The sequence below is a fragment of the Melanotaenia boesemani genome, chromosome 18 (assembly GCF_017639745.1).
Source record: "Melanotaenia boesemani isolate fMelBoe1 chromosome 18, fMelBoe1.pri, whole genome shotgun sequence".
Classification (NCBI taxonomy): Eukaryota; Metazoa; Chordata; class Actinopteri; order Atheriniformes; family Melanotaeniidae; genus Melanotaenia; species Melanotaenia boesemani.
Window position 1 is genome coordinate 29,668,504 of NC_055699.1, and position 16,777 is coordinate 29,685,280.

Sequence of the window (16,777 nt, forward strand, 5' to 3'; positions counted from 1 at the left end):
ATTTTTCAGATTTCTCTCTGTATATATGTCTAGTTATATTGATTATTTTTTATAGAATAATTTATTTGATTTTTTATTAAGTAAAACTGACTATTTTGTCCCTCCATGCATGTGTGTGGTTTGTGATAGACTGAGTCTACTCTTTGGCTAAGACCAACTGTTAGTAAAAGTTCTAAGTTAAGCAAGCAAACTGTTTTCAGTTATTATCTGAAGAAAAATCTGTTCTGCACAAGACAATCGACCTATGTACTGTTGACATAGTCAGCTAACTGTTAGCGACCGCTTTATCCAAATCGGAGAATCAAAACAAAGACGCAAGTGTGGCTATCTGACCAATGAGAGAGCTGGTTACCTTCGAGGAGCAGTTGTGATTGGTTAAACTTGGTTTTCACTAATTTAAGGCCCCAAAATGTCATGCAAAAACTAAATGAAGTGGGTAAACCACTGAGGAAATGCAGTTTCAAAAATGATTAAAAAATGCAGAGGGAAACAGAAAATGGAAATGAAAAAGGGAATTACCTTTTTAAATGTATGAAATGGAAATTAGGTATTTATAAGCAGATTTATGACTTGTGTTATTTATTTCTCCTTTTAGAAACAGCATTTGAAAATACATTTACAAATGACAGTATTTAATAAGGAATTAATATTTCAAAATGAAGATCCTCTTTAATATTTCAATTTAAAATGTGTAATTACTAACACTTTATTGTATGAATTAATTATTGAACTTGAAATTGTATTAAATGTAATATAAATGCTTTATTGCTTTTTCTAAGACCCTCCTGGTCCATCATATTTCAGCACACTCATAGCAGCTTAACTGCCATTTAGTTGTGTGTTTTCACACTCTTTCCTCTATCCATCCATGACATGAGCACTTACATCCAATGAGCATGACGCAGATGGAGAAGATTTTCTCGGAGTTGGTGTTGGGTGACACGTTTCCAAATCCGACACTGGTCAGACTGCTGAAGGTGAAGTACAGAGCCGTCACATACTTGTCTTTGATGGAAGGTCCTGAACCTAGAGCAGAAGTTTACAGAAGAGATGACACATGATGAGACTCATGTTCATCTTTATGTGTATTTGCAACAATGACACAACCGGTGCATCTCACTCTGTTATCCAGGTGTTCATACCTGGGATGGAGTCGTTGAAGTGTTTTCCCAGCTGGTCCCCCAGTGTGTGGAGCCAGCCTATCGAACCGTTCCGTTCCACACTACCAATGGCGTACCTGAACCAAATAACATGAGTTAAAACATAACCAGCTGTGGCTCTGCAACATTATCCAAACTTTATTTCTGTGAATCTGAAGTGCCAGACAGTCTGGTGGGCACGCACCAGATGCAGGCCAGCCAGTGAGCAATGAGCGCAAAGGTGCACATGAGGAGGAAGAGGACAGCAGCTCCATACTCTGAGTAGCGATCCAACTTCCTGGCAACGCGCACCAATCGCAACAGACGAGCAGTTTTAAGCAGACCTATCAGAGTGGTGGTCTGAGGAGGGAAGAAACAGAAGAAGAAAATCTCTTTACCACACAGCACTTCCACCTGCTGTCGTCCTGTTAAACACACTCAAACAGAGCGGAGTAGCAGTGGCCTTGTCCCAAAGTGATTCAGTGTTGAGGAGGTGGTAAATTCTGCCTCCCATTCATTACTCGAGCTGTCTACTCCCTTGCCTCTCTGCTTGTATTCAGCTGCTGTCTTCGTGTCCCTATAACAAATAAATAAGAGACTTATTACTGCGCTGGCAGAGAGCCTAGTCCTGCTCCTCACAGTAAAGAAGACCTCTCTGTTGAGGAAAACCTCCTATTTCATGGCTCTGTCAGACAGTATCAATGAAGCGGATGTTGGTATTTAAACTTTAAAGATGCTTCACTTTTAAGGTGTTTAATTTGATTTTACTTTTTCTCTGTAAACACTCTTTCTTGACGAGGCCTTTTTTTCCAGCCTCCTTACTGCTTCTATCTTCACACTACAAGAGCTGTGTGTATTATCTTGGTCTCACCAGAAAGCTGAGACATGTGAGAATACTACAGAAGTGTCACTGTGTCAGAGTAAATTCACCTGGAACACAGCAGAAAATGTAAACTGTTATCTGTTCCTAAAATAACAGACACAAACTACGGTAGTAATAAAATAGTTGTTTTATTGACGTATTGTGATCACTTCATCAACGGCTAGTTGTCCACCACTAACTGGCTCATATGGATCAAACTTGCAGGGAGGTGTTGCTCTTGACATTTTGGTTTGGTCTACAGGCAGTTCACAAAAGCAAAACCTTACAGTAGAAAGATTTTGCTTTTTGCCCCTAAACAATCTGATTGTTTCAGTCTGGTTTCAGTTAGGAATAGGTCTGGGCAATTAATCGAATTTTAATCTCAATTATGATCTGGGTTTTCAACCATTATAAAAATGAAATGATCCGATTTTTTGCTCTTTGTCAGTTTACTCTTGTGCTGTTTTCATTTGCAAATTGAGTGCAACTGGCATTGCAGTGCTCTGCTGCAGACTCCTCCCACAACCCCGACTGCTTTAGTTTTATTCAATGCGAGTTGCCAACACCTCTCAAGTTAGACTGAAATGTTGCGACTAAATAATCCACCCGCTCCCAGAGACACAAAGCGATAACAAACATTATAAACAAACATAACTTTATTTTTTCACCAAAGACCAGTGCTCAGTTAACACAGTGAACAACCCGGGATTAAAGAAACTCATCAACACTTTGGACAAACAGTATCACTGCCATCTCGTCTCCGTGTTAGTGGATTGTCTCTCCTGCCCTGTATGATGAGTCTGGTGAGGGTGTTGTGAAGAACGTGGCTACAGTCCAATGTTTCGCCACCGCTGTGGACCTGTGGTCAAGCCGCACCATAGAGCCGTATATAAATGTCATGCTACATTTTATCGACGTAGATTTCAACGTGAAAATGAAATGTCTCCAGACTCATTTTTCTCAGATCATAACATAGCTGCTGGTCTGAGACAAACAATAGCTTAATGTTTAATGATGCTCGATCACTACATGTGTCATGGGCCGGTGCTGTGGTGACAATTTAAATTAATGGTAACACGTTTCAATAACAGTAAAATCATATACTTAACTAACGTCTAACTTATGATTAAGGATGATTGATGATCTCAATGTGGATTCTTGTGATTCCTTCACACTTAATAGACCATCACTGTTTAACATTAATTCACTGTTAACTCATGCATTCCATGAGAGATAGTCAGGTGTGGATATGATCCAATTTCACCTAAAAAAACCTTTCTGAAACAAATTAATTATTATCTGCAAAAAATATGCCACTGTGGAGTGTCTGTACTGTAGTGACTGGCAGAGTAACCATGTAATACTCTTCCATATCAGAAGATGGCAGAAGGTAGCTGATTGCCTTGTATTTTGAGACGAGAGAATTAGTGATGCATGGATGTGATGTGTGGTAATGACAGGGGTACTGTGGCTAGCAAGTCTATGTTGACAGTGATGGAGAAGTTTTTGAAAAGGAAACATGCCAACCCTGAACTGGGCCCTGGACCAACTTTGGACCCAGATGAAGGCCCTAGTATGAGTGGAGGTCAAAAGAAAGCAAAGAGGATAACCTTGAGCAAAGTCTCTTGAGCGAGGCAATACAGTGAAAGCTATATTTTGTTTGGATTTGCTTTGACCGGGGATGCAACGACACTCAATCCATTAGGCTTGGTATTGGTGAAAAGCTATCCAACAATGCTATGTTTCCAAGTAAGCTTAACCGCCATCTCCAAATGAAACACTTTTCAGTGTAAACAGTGAAAGTGCTAAATACCAGGACCTCCTGCACGAGTGTAAGGAAAAGGGATGGAAGGCATGGCTGTTACCAGTTGAGGATTTAATCAGAACAGTCATCATGCAGAATGCTCACAGCTGTAGGGGTAATAAGGAAAGAGAGGAAGGCAGCAGCCTGAAAGATGGAGGAGGCGGCAGACAAAGCTTCTTGTTGGAACTGGAAAGTGGAGATAAGCTGGAAACCATGAGGAGAAGATGAGCAGTGATCATGCCACCATTGCAGTCGAAACACCCAATGAACAATGGAGACCGCCTGACGACATCAACTTCTCTTGGTCAAGTCTACTTTCACTCAAGGTGAATGAGGAGGAAGCATTGAAGATTGGGAGGGGGATAGGTTGGGTGGTGTGCTGACACGTCCTTTTCTCTGGGGCATCTGGCCATGAACCTCAGATATCCCAAACCTGCCAATCAATGTCAACAATGATGTATTTTATTTGAGATCTACAGTATGATTGGCTGGAAGTAAAGGGGGTGGTTCTGTTCAGGTCCATTTGCTCTTCGTGTTAATAAATAGTTAACAGGACTGGATCACATATGGCCATTCAGAATGCTACAATATTTATAACTTTACAGCATTTGGTGCCTTCCTTGCAGTTCAGGATGATGCGGTTGGAGTGGCAGTTCTGCTCTGCACCAAACACCTTCAGTTACTGCTGTTCCTAAAGTACATTTTGCAATATTGTACATTATACAAAGAAGTTTTAAGGGGAATTTTTTTGTCTCTCTTATTTGTTTTATTTATTTAAGGTATGTTATTGTGGTTTTATTCTACTATTTTAAATGCTACAGTTTAGTAGTCAGGCTGCACATACCGAGACCGAGAAGCTGTGTTTTATTCTTGTGATGTCAAATAGTTTAAAATGGTAATAAAGCTTATTCTGAGTCTAAGTAAAGAGAACATTCTTGTCCAGTAATGTTTTATAATAGTTAGCCCCAGATTACACAATCTGCACCTCAAATCCCTCATTTTATCCCATCATCTGACTTCTCTGCAGATGGAACCACAGCAGAAATGTTTTCGTGTCTCAGATCTCTGACGTGAAACAACTACTTTGTTTGATTATGATGCTGCAAAATGCTGAAGACTCAGCTGCACACATGCACGCCTCAGAGATCTACCATTAGGTCAAACAGAGGCACCACAACTCCTCAAATCATACAATAAATTTAATCACCAAGTAAAAATCTGTCTCTCCTTCCTTCTCCTTTTATCTCATAAACACATCCACCATCTCTCTGTTCCCACATCACGTCTTTACCTCTTCTCCATTGCGGTAGATGAGCAAGTCAAAGGGAATAGCAGCCACCATGTCGATGAGGAACCAGCCTTTGAAATAGTGAACAGCTATGCGCACCGGGTGACTCACGACTTCGTCATTAGAGTTCACATATGTTGTCCTGAAAGACGGAGGAGAGGTCATTGGTTATTACCCACATTAGACTTCTGCTGCAGCTGTTTCTAGGACAAACATCACAGCTCAGACCTGAAGTTGATGAGGATGTCAATGATGAACATGATGTCCACAATGAGGTCCACCACATTGAGAGGAGAGCAGGAGTAACCACATCTCTGCATGGCTGCCTCCTCCTGAGAGCAGAGACATCAGAGAAGAGACATGAAGATAGAAATTATCATCCAACACCAGCAACAGAACATGTCTTCCAGATCCATTAGCAGGAAGGCATTCCTTGTTCAAGAACTACATCTTCTTATCATACTACTGCTTTCTACCTTTGTGCATTATGAGTAAAGCTTAGTTTTACTTTAAGAGGAGAGCCCAGAGCTCACCTGGTCATTAAGGAGGAATGCGGCTGAGTAGGGCGTCAGGATGGCTGTGTAGATGACCAGCAGCAGGATGAGCCAGTCCCACACCGCCTTGAAGGGGCTGTAGTGCAACACCGTCCACTTGTGGATGCGAGGAGCTTGAAGCTTGTACTCTGGCAGCACGTCTGCACCCAAAGACAGCACCTGGGTGGAGAGAGGAGGCCAGTGCAGCAATCAGATGTGGGTAACAGGAAGCAGTGAGGGGAATTTAGAATACCACCATGAAACCATTTGGCTGTTACTTCTGTATATTGTATGAATATGTTTTCCATCCAGCATAAATACATAAAGAGGGTCAATAAAATACCCATGAAGTTCCATCATGTTTACTGTGCCTTCACTTGGTAAAACACTGTTGTACAAATGAAGCAACAGATCAAGTGTCCACTGAAGATGAAGAGAGCTGTTATGAAGGCACTGACCCGCTTAAGGTTACCCTCCCAGGCACACACACGCAGACACACAATCACGCTGGATGTACAAATGCAGAGATATTGGTAGAGAAACACATGCTGCAGGCTTACACACACACATTCAACCTCTGCAGCCATGACTGCACTGATACCAGAGGAACGATTAAAATGGCAAGAAGCAGCATAGAGACATAAGGCTCAGAGACCTCAGGAATGAAATCTGTGGTATTAGGGTGCAGCACTAAGTAGCTTTAGTTGCAGTAATGTATTCAAAAGTGTGCACTACTCTTGTGTGGATGAGCATGAATGAAAGCATGTGAGAGGCTGGCTGACAGTCAAACAGTGGGATCCTGAAGATGCTGAAGCGGAGCCTTCATTTATCAGACTCCTCTCTCTGGAACCAGCTCCCTGTTTGGCTTCAGTAAGCAGACACCCTCTCTACCTTAAAAGCAACACTACATAACTTTCTAATATTAAAACTCTTTGCTTGTTTTGATGACCTGCTGAAATTCATTATGTACGTTCCTAAAGCTGTTGTTGTCCTGCAGCATCCTGAGGCTGAGAAAGCACACTTCACAACTCCAGTCTGGAGCATCACGCTACAGCTGAGCTTCACTTTATGGCATGTTGTCACACACCTGCAGCTGGATATCAGCACAGTGGCTGTCTTGACTTCACCATGGCTGATTCAATAAGAACGAGAATTACTGCATGCTTCTTTACTCTTCCTTCTCCAGATAAAATACGGACATTGCTGACATTAATTTGTGTTTCTCTTCTTCTTTCTCAGCAGGTATCCCTGGTTTAGAGTTATGCTGCTTGTTGACCCCTCTTTCCTGTCCTCTCCACCCCCAACCAGTCAAGGCAGATGCCCGTCCTTCCTGGTTCTGATAGAGCTTTTCCTCTCCACTGTCACCTCGTGCAGCTCAGGATGGAGGACTGAATCAAAGAGAAGATTTGATGCAATCTGTTGGCTCATTATCTTTTTATCAGAGTAAATCACAACCAGAGAGAAACTTCAGAGGCCTGAATAAAACACGATTGCTCACGGTTCTTCCTTCACCTCTCACCTTTGTTTTTTCCCCCCGATTCACTCAATTTAGCTTTCTTACATTTCACACCCCTCCCCCCACCCCCTCACTTCCTCCTGCCCTCACCTTGACCTGTTAAATCCTTTGTCTCTTCTAATTTCATCCTTTCTTCCCGCATCGCTCTGTTCTCCGTGGAACAATCCTTGCTGCACCTCTCCACCTTCGCCTCCTCTTCCACTCAGCCAGCAGCTCAGTCACTTTTCATCCATCAGACATTCATCCTGTTTTCAGACTCTCCAGTTCCAACAGTTAGCTTTCTAATCTTTTAAAGGTCTTTCCTTCTTTTTATCTGCTTATTACACTGAAGAAATCTGGCAAGTTTTAAATGTAACAACAATAAATCTACAATATTTAACAATTAAAACACGAGTTAATTTCTGTCCATAGTTTATAAGTCAGTATGCTTTGTTCAAATCATAAGGTTTTTCTTTAGAGTAAACATTCAAGTAATCCCAGCTAACCATCCTATGTGCAGCTGCACAACAAACAACAACCTTGTTTCATTTACTTGGTTATGATTTTGTCTGTGGGAGAAGCCTCTATTTGAATTTCACGGCCATTTTCAGAGTGAAGGGATCAACATGAAGGTAATAATAGATTTAGAAAAGCAAAGCAGTCACTTTGGTGCCACCACATTTCCAGTTGTCATGTTGTGAGAACAAAAAATAAAGAGATTTTTTGTAATTTTAACATTAGGGAACATGTCTTTTAACTTGAAGTTAGCAGTACATGAAGTACTGGACCTTGTCCTCTGCCTGTCTGATCTGGATTTCTAATTGTCTGGAAAACATAATAAATTATATTCAGCTGCTTGGTCTCAGAGTCCTACCTGCCTGATGTGTGATAGCTGAGGCACTTTTTAAAAGTGGTTTAGTTAATTTCATGTTCTCTTTACTTAAATGGTGCATACTAGTTCATTTCTTTTTGTTCGGGTTGCTTTATTTGTACAGTAGGAAGATTTGTTTAGCAGTCACACATTCACACAGTCACACAACATGCTAGAAAACAAAGATAGAAGTTTAAAGTGCTCGAGGTTCCAACTGTAAAGCATAGAAAGCATGAAAGACACAAAACGAGTGAGGTACCATCCTTTAATAATTCTTTCATAATTTAATTCCAAAAGTTAAAATTTCGTAAATAATCTACGATATATAGGTACAGGTATATGATACCTTTTAGAATGAAACTATTAAATATTGAATATTTCTGGTCAGCTACTGTTACATATATTTTGGTATGGTGAATGTTGTTTTAGGACCAAATGCATGTGACAGAAACATAACAATGAAATCTTATAGAAGATTTCCATTTTGCCTCTACTATTATTCAAGTGCCTGATAACTACTTTATTCCATATTTTCAATATAAGGACCATGAAGGAAGTAAAAAGTAAGGAGAAAAGCGTGATTTGGTTTTATATAAAACAAGGTTGCAAAATTATTTTCAATTAGTTCAAGAAGATTCTTTTTATAAATGGACTCATCTCTGTATCCACCATCCATCACTGCTTTACGTCTGATATTTTTAATTCCTTCTCTGTTTCCTCAAGAACTGTTTTCATTCAAGTCAAAACATGGAGACTTAACATTTGCTTGATTTATTAAAAATGAGGTAGAAATATTTCAGTTTTTGTATTCTCTGTAATTTTGCCAGCTGTTTCATGTTTCATCCAGTCTCATCCAGTCGCTTTATCTTTAAGCATCTATAACTCTTAAAGCTTGCATGAAGTTACACTGATATTTTCACTCTGTTGGTGGAGATTATGTAGTGGACCAAGAAAAAAAAATCATAACGTCTGGTCTCTTAGATATATTGTGATGGAAGCAACCATTTTAATTTTGTAAATGTAATCTACAAACCACCACCCCCAACATGGATCAGTCAAGTGCCCCCCCTCAGCTGTGAGTCCCCTCCTGGAGTATTTTAAGGCTTATTTTTAGCCATCTGTGTGAGACTAAAAATCATTGCCATGAGGACTGTTAAAAGTGCAGATGTCAAGACACATTCCTGTGCAGACGGGGCAAAGTTGTATTAGAGAACAGCACCGGAGGGAGAAGTTGATGGCGTTAGCTTTGTGGGTTATCAGGACGATATGTTTCTCTCACTTTACCCACAACATGCTGTTTGTTCCGTTTGTCAGTTTACAGAGCGCAGCTTAATCAGCAAACATTGCTTTACTTAAGTTTAACATTTATTCCAGAAACTGATCTGCCTGATTTACATCTATAACAAGTTTGGGTCATTTAAAATGTAAATGAAAACAGAAAACATATCAAATCCCATCAACCCATAATTTATTGCGAGTAGAGTTGAGTTGAGTAAAGTTTATTGCGAGTGGATGCAGGATGTGGTTCAGCCTCGTCTTGCTGAAACCTGCAAGGTCTTCCCTGAAAGAGACGTCTGGATGGGGGCAGATGTTGCTCTAAAGCCTCCATGTACTTTCCAGCATTGATGGAGCTTCACAGATGTGGAAGCTGCCCACCCCATAGGCACTAATGCAGCCCCATCCCATCAGAGATGCAGCTTTTCACCTGTCCACTGATAACAAGCTGGATGCTCCCTCTCCTCTTTAGTCTGCAGGACACGCCGTCCATGCTTTCCACAAACTAGTTCACATTTTCATCCAGGTTTCCACTTTGCCTCAGACCATTTTAAATGAGATTTGGTCCAGAGATGACGGCGCTGGTTCGGGATCCTGTTCACATCTGGCTTCTTCTTTGCATGATGATCTTCAACCTGCATTAGTAGGTTTCAGGGTGAACTGTGTTCACAGACAGTGGTTTCTGGACGTCTTCCTGAGTCCATGCAGTGGTTTCCAGTAGAGAATCATGACTGGTTTTAATGCAGTGCTGCCTGAGGATCCCAAGATCACCAACATCCAGTTTGACCTTCTGCCTTGTCCCATACGTACAGAGATTCCTCCTGATTCTCTAAAACTTTTGATGATGTTATACACTGTAGATGGTGCGATCTTCAACGTCTTGATTTTATGTTAGACTCAGTTTGTCTCAGATTGGTGAACCTCTGTCCATCTTTCCATCTGAGAGACTCTGCCTCTCTGAAATGCTGCTTCCTGTTCATTAATACACCTGGTTTGATCTGTTCCCTGTTAGTTCACATCTGTATATATACACCTTGGTTTCACTTACATCCTGCCAGTTCATTGTAGTCTTATGTTGTGTAGTCTTCATGTCTTCATGTGTCCTTTGGTTTGTCTTTAGTTAATGTAAGTAAAACCTTCATTCTGCACCTTTCTGCCTCCCACCTCATCAGCCTACGCTTCAGTCCTTATCTCCGCATTAATCTGTGAAAAGTAATGGTTATTTCTTTGGGCACAGGCACAGTGACGGAGGACTTCAGGCAGACAGGAACCATGGAAAGCTGCAGGGACATGTTGAAGATAACCAGAAAAATGTTCTGCCAGTTGGTCTGCACACAATTTTAGTGTCAGAACTGACACCTCATCTGGACCTGCAGCATTGTTGATGTCGATCCTCCTCAGGGCGGAGGTCACTTGGTGCAGCCGCAGGGTAGGCTGATGCTCCGCCTCTGGAGGGTGAACAGTACTTCTGCTGCCTGGAGTGTTGAAGCGTGGAAGGCAGAGTGAGGTCATGGCTGATCTGCTGGTCTCTGCCCTTGTACTCTGTGATGCCCTTTTTCAGTTCCTTGTGGGCCCTGCTGTAAGCCAGTTTGTCTCCTGCTCTGTGGGCTGCATCCCGGGCTTATAGTAGGGACCAAACTGTGCTGTCCACCCACAGTTTCTGATTGTACTGTGATTGGTTTTGTGGGTAGCACAGTATCAGTGCAGACAGCATGGATGATGTGTATTCCTCTTTGAACACTCCCCAGTCTGTGTGCTTAAAACAGTCCTGTAAGGCTGAGGAAGCCTCTTCAGTCCAAACCTGAATGGCTCTGGTGGTGGGTTTGGTCCTGCAGATCAGTGGTCTGTAGGCAGGGATCAACTCAAAAATATGATCTGACATCGTGAAGTGAGGAGCTGTTGCAGCCTTGTATGCTCCTGGTATGTTACAGTAAACCTGTTCCAATATATAAAAGTCTCTTGCTGGAAAGTTATGAATTTGTGGAATTTGGGGAGGACAGATTTACCTTCCACGTGGTTAAAGCCCCCAGCCATGATCACAGCCGCCTCTGGATTAGCGTTCATCTGCCCTGTGATCAGGCAGAACAGCTCCTCCAGCGCTAACTTAGCATTAGCTTGCGGTGGTATGTAGGCTGCTATGATCATGACTGAGCTGAGTTCTCTAACCAGTTTTAACGGTCTGCACTTCACTGCCAGATATTCCAGGTCGGGAGAGCAAAAGGTTCCAATAATGTTCGTAGTTGTACAACACGAGTTGTGAAGCTACAGCGCCAAACCTCCGCCTTTGGTTTTAACCGAAGTTGCAGTCCGGTTGACACGGAACAAAGAGTGCCCTGCTAGCTCCACCACTGCGTCAGGGATATTGTTGTCCAGGCAGGTTTCGGTGAAGACTGCCACACAGCTGTCAGTCTTGAGTGTGACGATCCTCAGATGAATTTCAACCAGTCTGTTGGCGAGAAACCTGGCGTTGGCAAGGAGGAGTCTGGGCAGAGCCAGTCTGTGTGGATTAGCGTGTAGCTTAGCACGCTCCCATTGCCCCGCTTTTGTTTACGCTGACTCCTCCGTCTCCTGAGCCACACAGGGAGGATGCTGAGGGCCTTTGTGGTCCACTGCAGTTTGGGTGGAATAAAATCTGGCTTTGGAGCCTGGAGGCATTGCTTGAGCCTGCGCCGCCATATTCCTTACTTATCAAAGTTAAGATGAATAAGTTTAAAAAGTTCTAAATCAGTGCAAAGAAGAAAAGCTTGCAGTCGGAAACTGAGTCTGAAGGTGACCACTGCTTTTTACAGGCTAAGTCAAACCAAATACGCTCACATACAATGTCATAGTGGTGTCTATCTATGCCTTCCATCAAATCCTCCATCAGTAGAAGACTGAGACAAAGATGAAGCTGCTTGCCAGACAGCACGACAGCACTTTCCAAGCTTCTCATATGCTTCGACTAACTCACTGCTAATTGGTGCGATTTGCTGGAAGCGCAGAGGAACTGATTTAGGCAGTGTGTGACTAAGAAAGGCAGCCGACAGAATTGAAAAATATCTTTATCAGCCTTGTCCAGAGCTGGATGACCCAGCAGCACCTCCAAATTCAGCCCTCACTTTGCCCTTTATTAAAATTGACACCCTGCCTGCTGAAACATGTGTGAGGATCTTGAAGAGGAGCAAACATAAAGAAACAGCCCGATGAGTGTTAACACAGCTACAGGCATCATCCATCTGCTTGGTAGAAGTGTTGATGGCTTTGGAAGACTTCCACCTCTTTCATTGTGTGATTCATTTGGCAGGAAAGCTTGTGGAGACGGTTGCAAATTTAAGGGAAAAATTACAATAACAACAACCAATAGTGTAAATAAATAAATAAGAACCAGTCCAAACATGCAGGCAAATAAATACTCATATGAACAACAACAAAAACTCCTTTCAGCTCAGTTCTAAAGATATTTTTAGGCTTCTTTCCAACTGGTTCTTTGTTCCAGATCAAACTGAAGAGTTATTCCAGTCATCTCTAGTGCAGTGGCTCGGGACACCCCCGGAAGTGTCATATGAACACCTCCTTCACTCCCTGTTATGCTTCAGACCATGAAAAGTGAAACTTCACGCATTGAAAGCGTCTCAAACTCCTGCATGAGTACAGAAACAAGAAGAGTCCACTGCTGGCGAATAATAAGTGATCCTACACAAGCAGAAAGTCTGGAACCAAATGTGTTAATAGTGTCAGTTATGCTGATTATTATTTGTTATTATCAACCAATCCTAAGAGCAGGACTGGTCTAATTAATATTTACTGAGATGCAATACTCCCTGCACTGATTTCTCATTGAACTTGTTTTATTCAAACCTGAGCAAAGCTGATCCATAATTCATTTGGTCAGTTTTTCTAAACTCTGTAGAACCTCATGAGGAAAATTCATAGTTTCATTCCCCTCACACTTTATTGGACTCACATGTAGAGGAAATATTCTATGAAAAATATTGGGTATTAATATTTATCTAAATTGCAAATGTTTTAAAAAAAATACACAAATCAATAATATAAATTAATTAAAAAAAATTCTGAAAATTATGTTTTAAATGTAAAATACATAAAAATATAAATTAGAGCTGCAGTTATCAGTTATTTTATTAATCGAGAAATCTATCGATTATTTTGACGATTAATTGAGTAATCGTATAAAGAACATAAAGACATTTTGCACTTATTAAAATTTGACTTAAGCTTACAGAGCTACATAAAAACAAAAGACAAAATGACGATCTATACAACAAATAAAAATTTTTAAAACGTTTTATTGTCACACTAAAAATGCAAAAACATGCCTCTTAGCTGCCTTTTCAAAGAAAATGTTTCTTTTCTTATAAAGTGCATAAGGTACCAGATGTCTGCTGTAACATATGAATAAATATGTCTGGGGGTTTTCTAATTTTGCTTAGAAAACATCTGTGACAAATATTGGTGATTAATGTGTTATTGCTCTAAATTACATACATTTTAAATTGAATATAACAAAAAAGAATTTTTAAAATGTATATAAAAAAAGAATTTACAATAAATTATATTGTTAAAAATGTAAAGTTAAAAAAAAAAGAAACAAAACAAAACAAAAATCAAACAAAAAAAAAAAAAAAAACATGGTCTGAGGCACTGTTGTTTTCCAGCCGGTACACACTTCCTTAACCCCTTAAAAAAATCTACAAATATTACTGACTTTTAATGTCACCATTTAATAAACATGCCATTAATGTGTTTTGTACCGTTTCTACTAAAGTGTAGTTAAAAAAAAAAAGACTGAAACCTAAAACGTACTCTTCTGAGCTTGGTTGCTGATTCACCACCGTCTTGTGCGCAATGAATTGTGGGAGAAAAGAGGCTGTGAAGGATATATCACCAGCTTCGTTAGGGGCCAAACGAAGTGCGGATTTGAAGGGTGGATTCAAAGGCTCCTTCTAATCCTGTGAATTGGGACACTACTTTGTGCACTGCGATGACGTATGTGGCGACGACTCCGCACTTCGAAGTGTGCAGAGCCTGAATTGGGACACACCTGTAGAGGCATCATTCTACCTGGTGGTTCAGACCAGCCTCCCAACAGGAAACATGCTGCAGCTGCAAACTTTTATTTCTATCTTAGAACATGACCACTGTAAGAAAAATAGGAGATTTAGGTTTTTATCCCAATCAATGCAGCCTCTCATTTTGGAGCTGCTGGACCACCACACCTCAGAAGAGACACGAGGAAGTGCTCTTCAGCCACATTTTTACAGGGGTTTTATTTGTTCCTTTGGGCATACTCTCATCTACCAGCTTTCAGGTCACAGTCTGACATCTGGCTCCTTGTTCATTTCTTTAATTGTTAAGCTTAAGATCAATAAATTCACCATGACGACCTGATCAATACTTTATACCCAGTCAGACAACAGCTTTCACTTATGCCCAAACTCGGTATTCGAAATGGGCTGTGCCTGCAAAGCTCAAACAAGAGCAAAGAAGAAGCTCATTAAATTTTTTACAGCCTTCATTTTTTACAGTAAACAGAAGAAAGCAGTGACGGTGAGGCTGCTGAAGCCCGGCTGTTTGATACCCTTTAATTATTGCAGCATCAAATCAAGCCTGCTTGCACACAGTTCCAGGTGGGGGCTGCAGTACCACCGTTACTTTGATCACAGAAAGAAAAACTCCCCCAAAACTGTAGTTACCCACACCTTCCCTAGAGGAGGTTAAAGTTGTGTTAAGTCACACATTTATACACCAAAGTTTCTCTGCAGAAATCATACAATAAGTGGAGTAGGTTGAATATGCAAAAGCACCAACTTTATTTATTTTTTAATTACATTTTGTTTGTCCAAGTTCTTGCCCTCTAAAAATGGTTAAATCAACACCGAAGAGGAGGCACAGCTAGAAAACTGCCTGAAACTCTTCTGACACAGCATTAGCTCACTTTAACAACATCGTCATGCAACACTGTGGTTCTCAAACGTTTATCATCACGTACCACCTCAGAAGGTATGAACATATCTCTAAGTACCACTTCATGACTGACATTAAAATGTAATAGCAGAGACCCTTTTCCAGAGGTAGGTTAGTTCCAGGTGAAAATATGATTTTTTTTTGTCCTTAAAATGAAAGATATTTATCACCAGAGCCGACATTTAAACTTTGTTTAAGCTCAAAGGTAACCCCTCAGCAAAGTCCTGATAACCAGGGAGCATTTACACCAGGATAGTCCACTAGACTCGGTCTGACTGGGGACTCGGTTTTGTTAGGGGGTGCAGAATTCTTGACCAAGAGACACAACAAAGAAGAAAACCGGTGCAACTACTTCTGTTTCTACCACATATCAGCTGAACATGGAGCTGCATCAGAGATCCTAACAACTTTTACCGAATTCTTCCACGTCTAGCCATTTCTCCGTCCGCCTGTCGTCCACATGGGTATGTTTTGGTTGTGTTTACCCACAATGCCATGCGCTGAACCCACAATGCACTTTGTTTTGTAGCCCGCTTCCTGTACTTGGTCCACTTGATAAAACAGAAGTTGCTCACAATACCCCAAAACGAACCGGACTTTCCAGGCAAACAGCCGAGGGTTTAAATCAAGGTTGGTATAAATGTGCCCTAAACAAACTATTCTCATTACCAGTCAGTGTGGCTGGATTCTGATTTCTAATCAGAATTTCCACTAGACATATGTTTTCTCTTTCATGTAACATTTATGAACTGACAACAATGTTTTTAACCTATTTTATCAACATATTAAATTATAAATCCAAAGTGAAAAAGAGTTACAATTTATTACAATAAAACCTACAAACACCACATTTTTCTGTTTAGTAAAATGACAAAAATTATGAGAATATTGGAAAAAAATCCAACATTGCTCCACTTTTGTGTAATCATGCAGGACAGAGATATGATGGTTTTCATTTGATAATACAAACAATTTTATCTCTAATTTTCAGATTATGCTCAACATAATTTGTAAATAAGCTGATGCTGGAAAATCCCTCAGCATACCAGTAGGAGAAGCACATGTACCACTACGTTACGGATGTAACACATGCTAACGCTCAGCTAGTTTCACACATACCACACACAGCCTGACGTTTCTGACCAATCAGAGCGCACATGGCATTTCACAGCCGCAGCTCAGGAAAAAAAAATCTACAAAATGTTATTTTCCTGCACCATGTAAAGGCCTAATAACAGCCGAATCTTGGGTCTTTACATGCATTTTTAGCTCTCTTGTCATCCTGAGTTTGAAGTGAAATGGAAAAATCCCACTCTAACTTTTTCTGAGCCTCATTCCAGCGCATACATTTCAAATGGAGGGACTGAAGGACTTATTTTCATCTCAGCACCAACACACGCTACAGAGCAGGCACGCTAATGCACACATAAGGACATAAGGTTTTGTCATTGGCCGAGAGCTTTGCTCTTCACCAAAACACTAATGCGATATTATTAGATAGCTGAGTTCACGGTCAGCGGGCAGAGCAGGGGCTGCCTGTTTGGAC

At 40.9% G+C, this 16,777-nt stretch overlaps 1 protein-coding gene across 1 annotated transcript in view; it reads right to left on the reverse strand.

Moving 5' to 3' along the window:
• The window catches only part of kcnh2b (potassium voltage-gated channel, subfamily H (eag-related), member 2b), a 338,190-nt gene that overhangs the window by 37,901 nt on the left and 283,512 nt on the right, over positions 1 to 16,777 (reverse strand). The window contains exons 7-12 of the mRNA XM_041968155.1: positions 5,627 to 5,806; positions 5,322 to 5,425; positions 5,097 to 5,235; positions 1,345 to 1,499; positions 1,143 to 1,237; positions 886 to 1,026 (exon numbers count right to left, since the gene is read on the reverse strand). Coding sequence (XP_041824089.1) covers positions 886 to 1,026; positions 1,143 to 1,237; positions 1,345 to 1,499; positions 5,097 to 5,235; positions 5,322 to 5,425; positions 5,627 to 5,806 — 814 coding nt within the window. The remainder of the gene's footprint in view (positions 1 to 885; positions 1,027 to 1,142; positions 1,238 to 1,344; positions 1,500 to 5,096; positions 5,236 to 5,321; positions 5,426 to 5,626; positions 5,807 to 16,777) is intronic.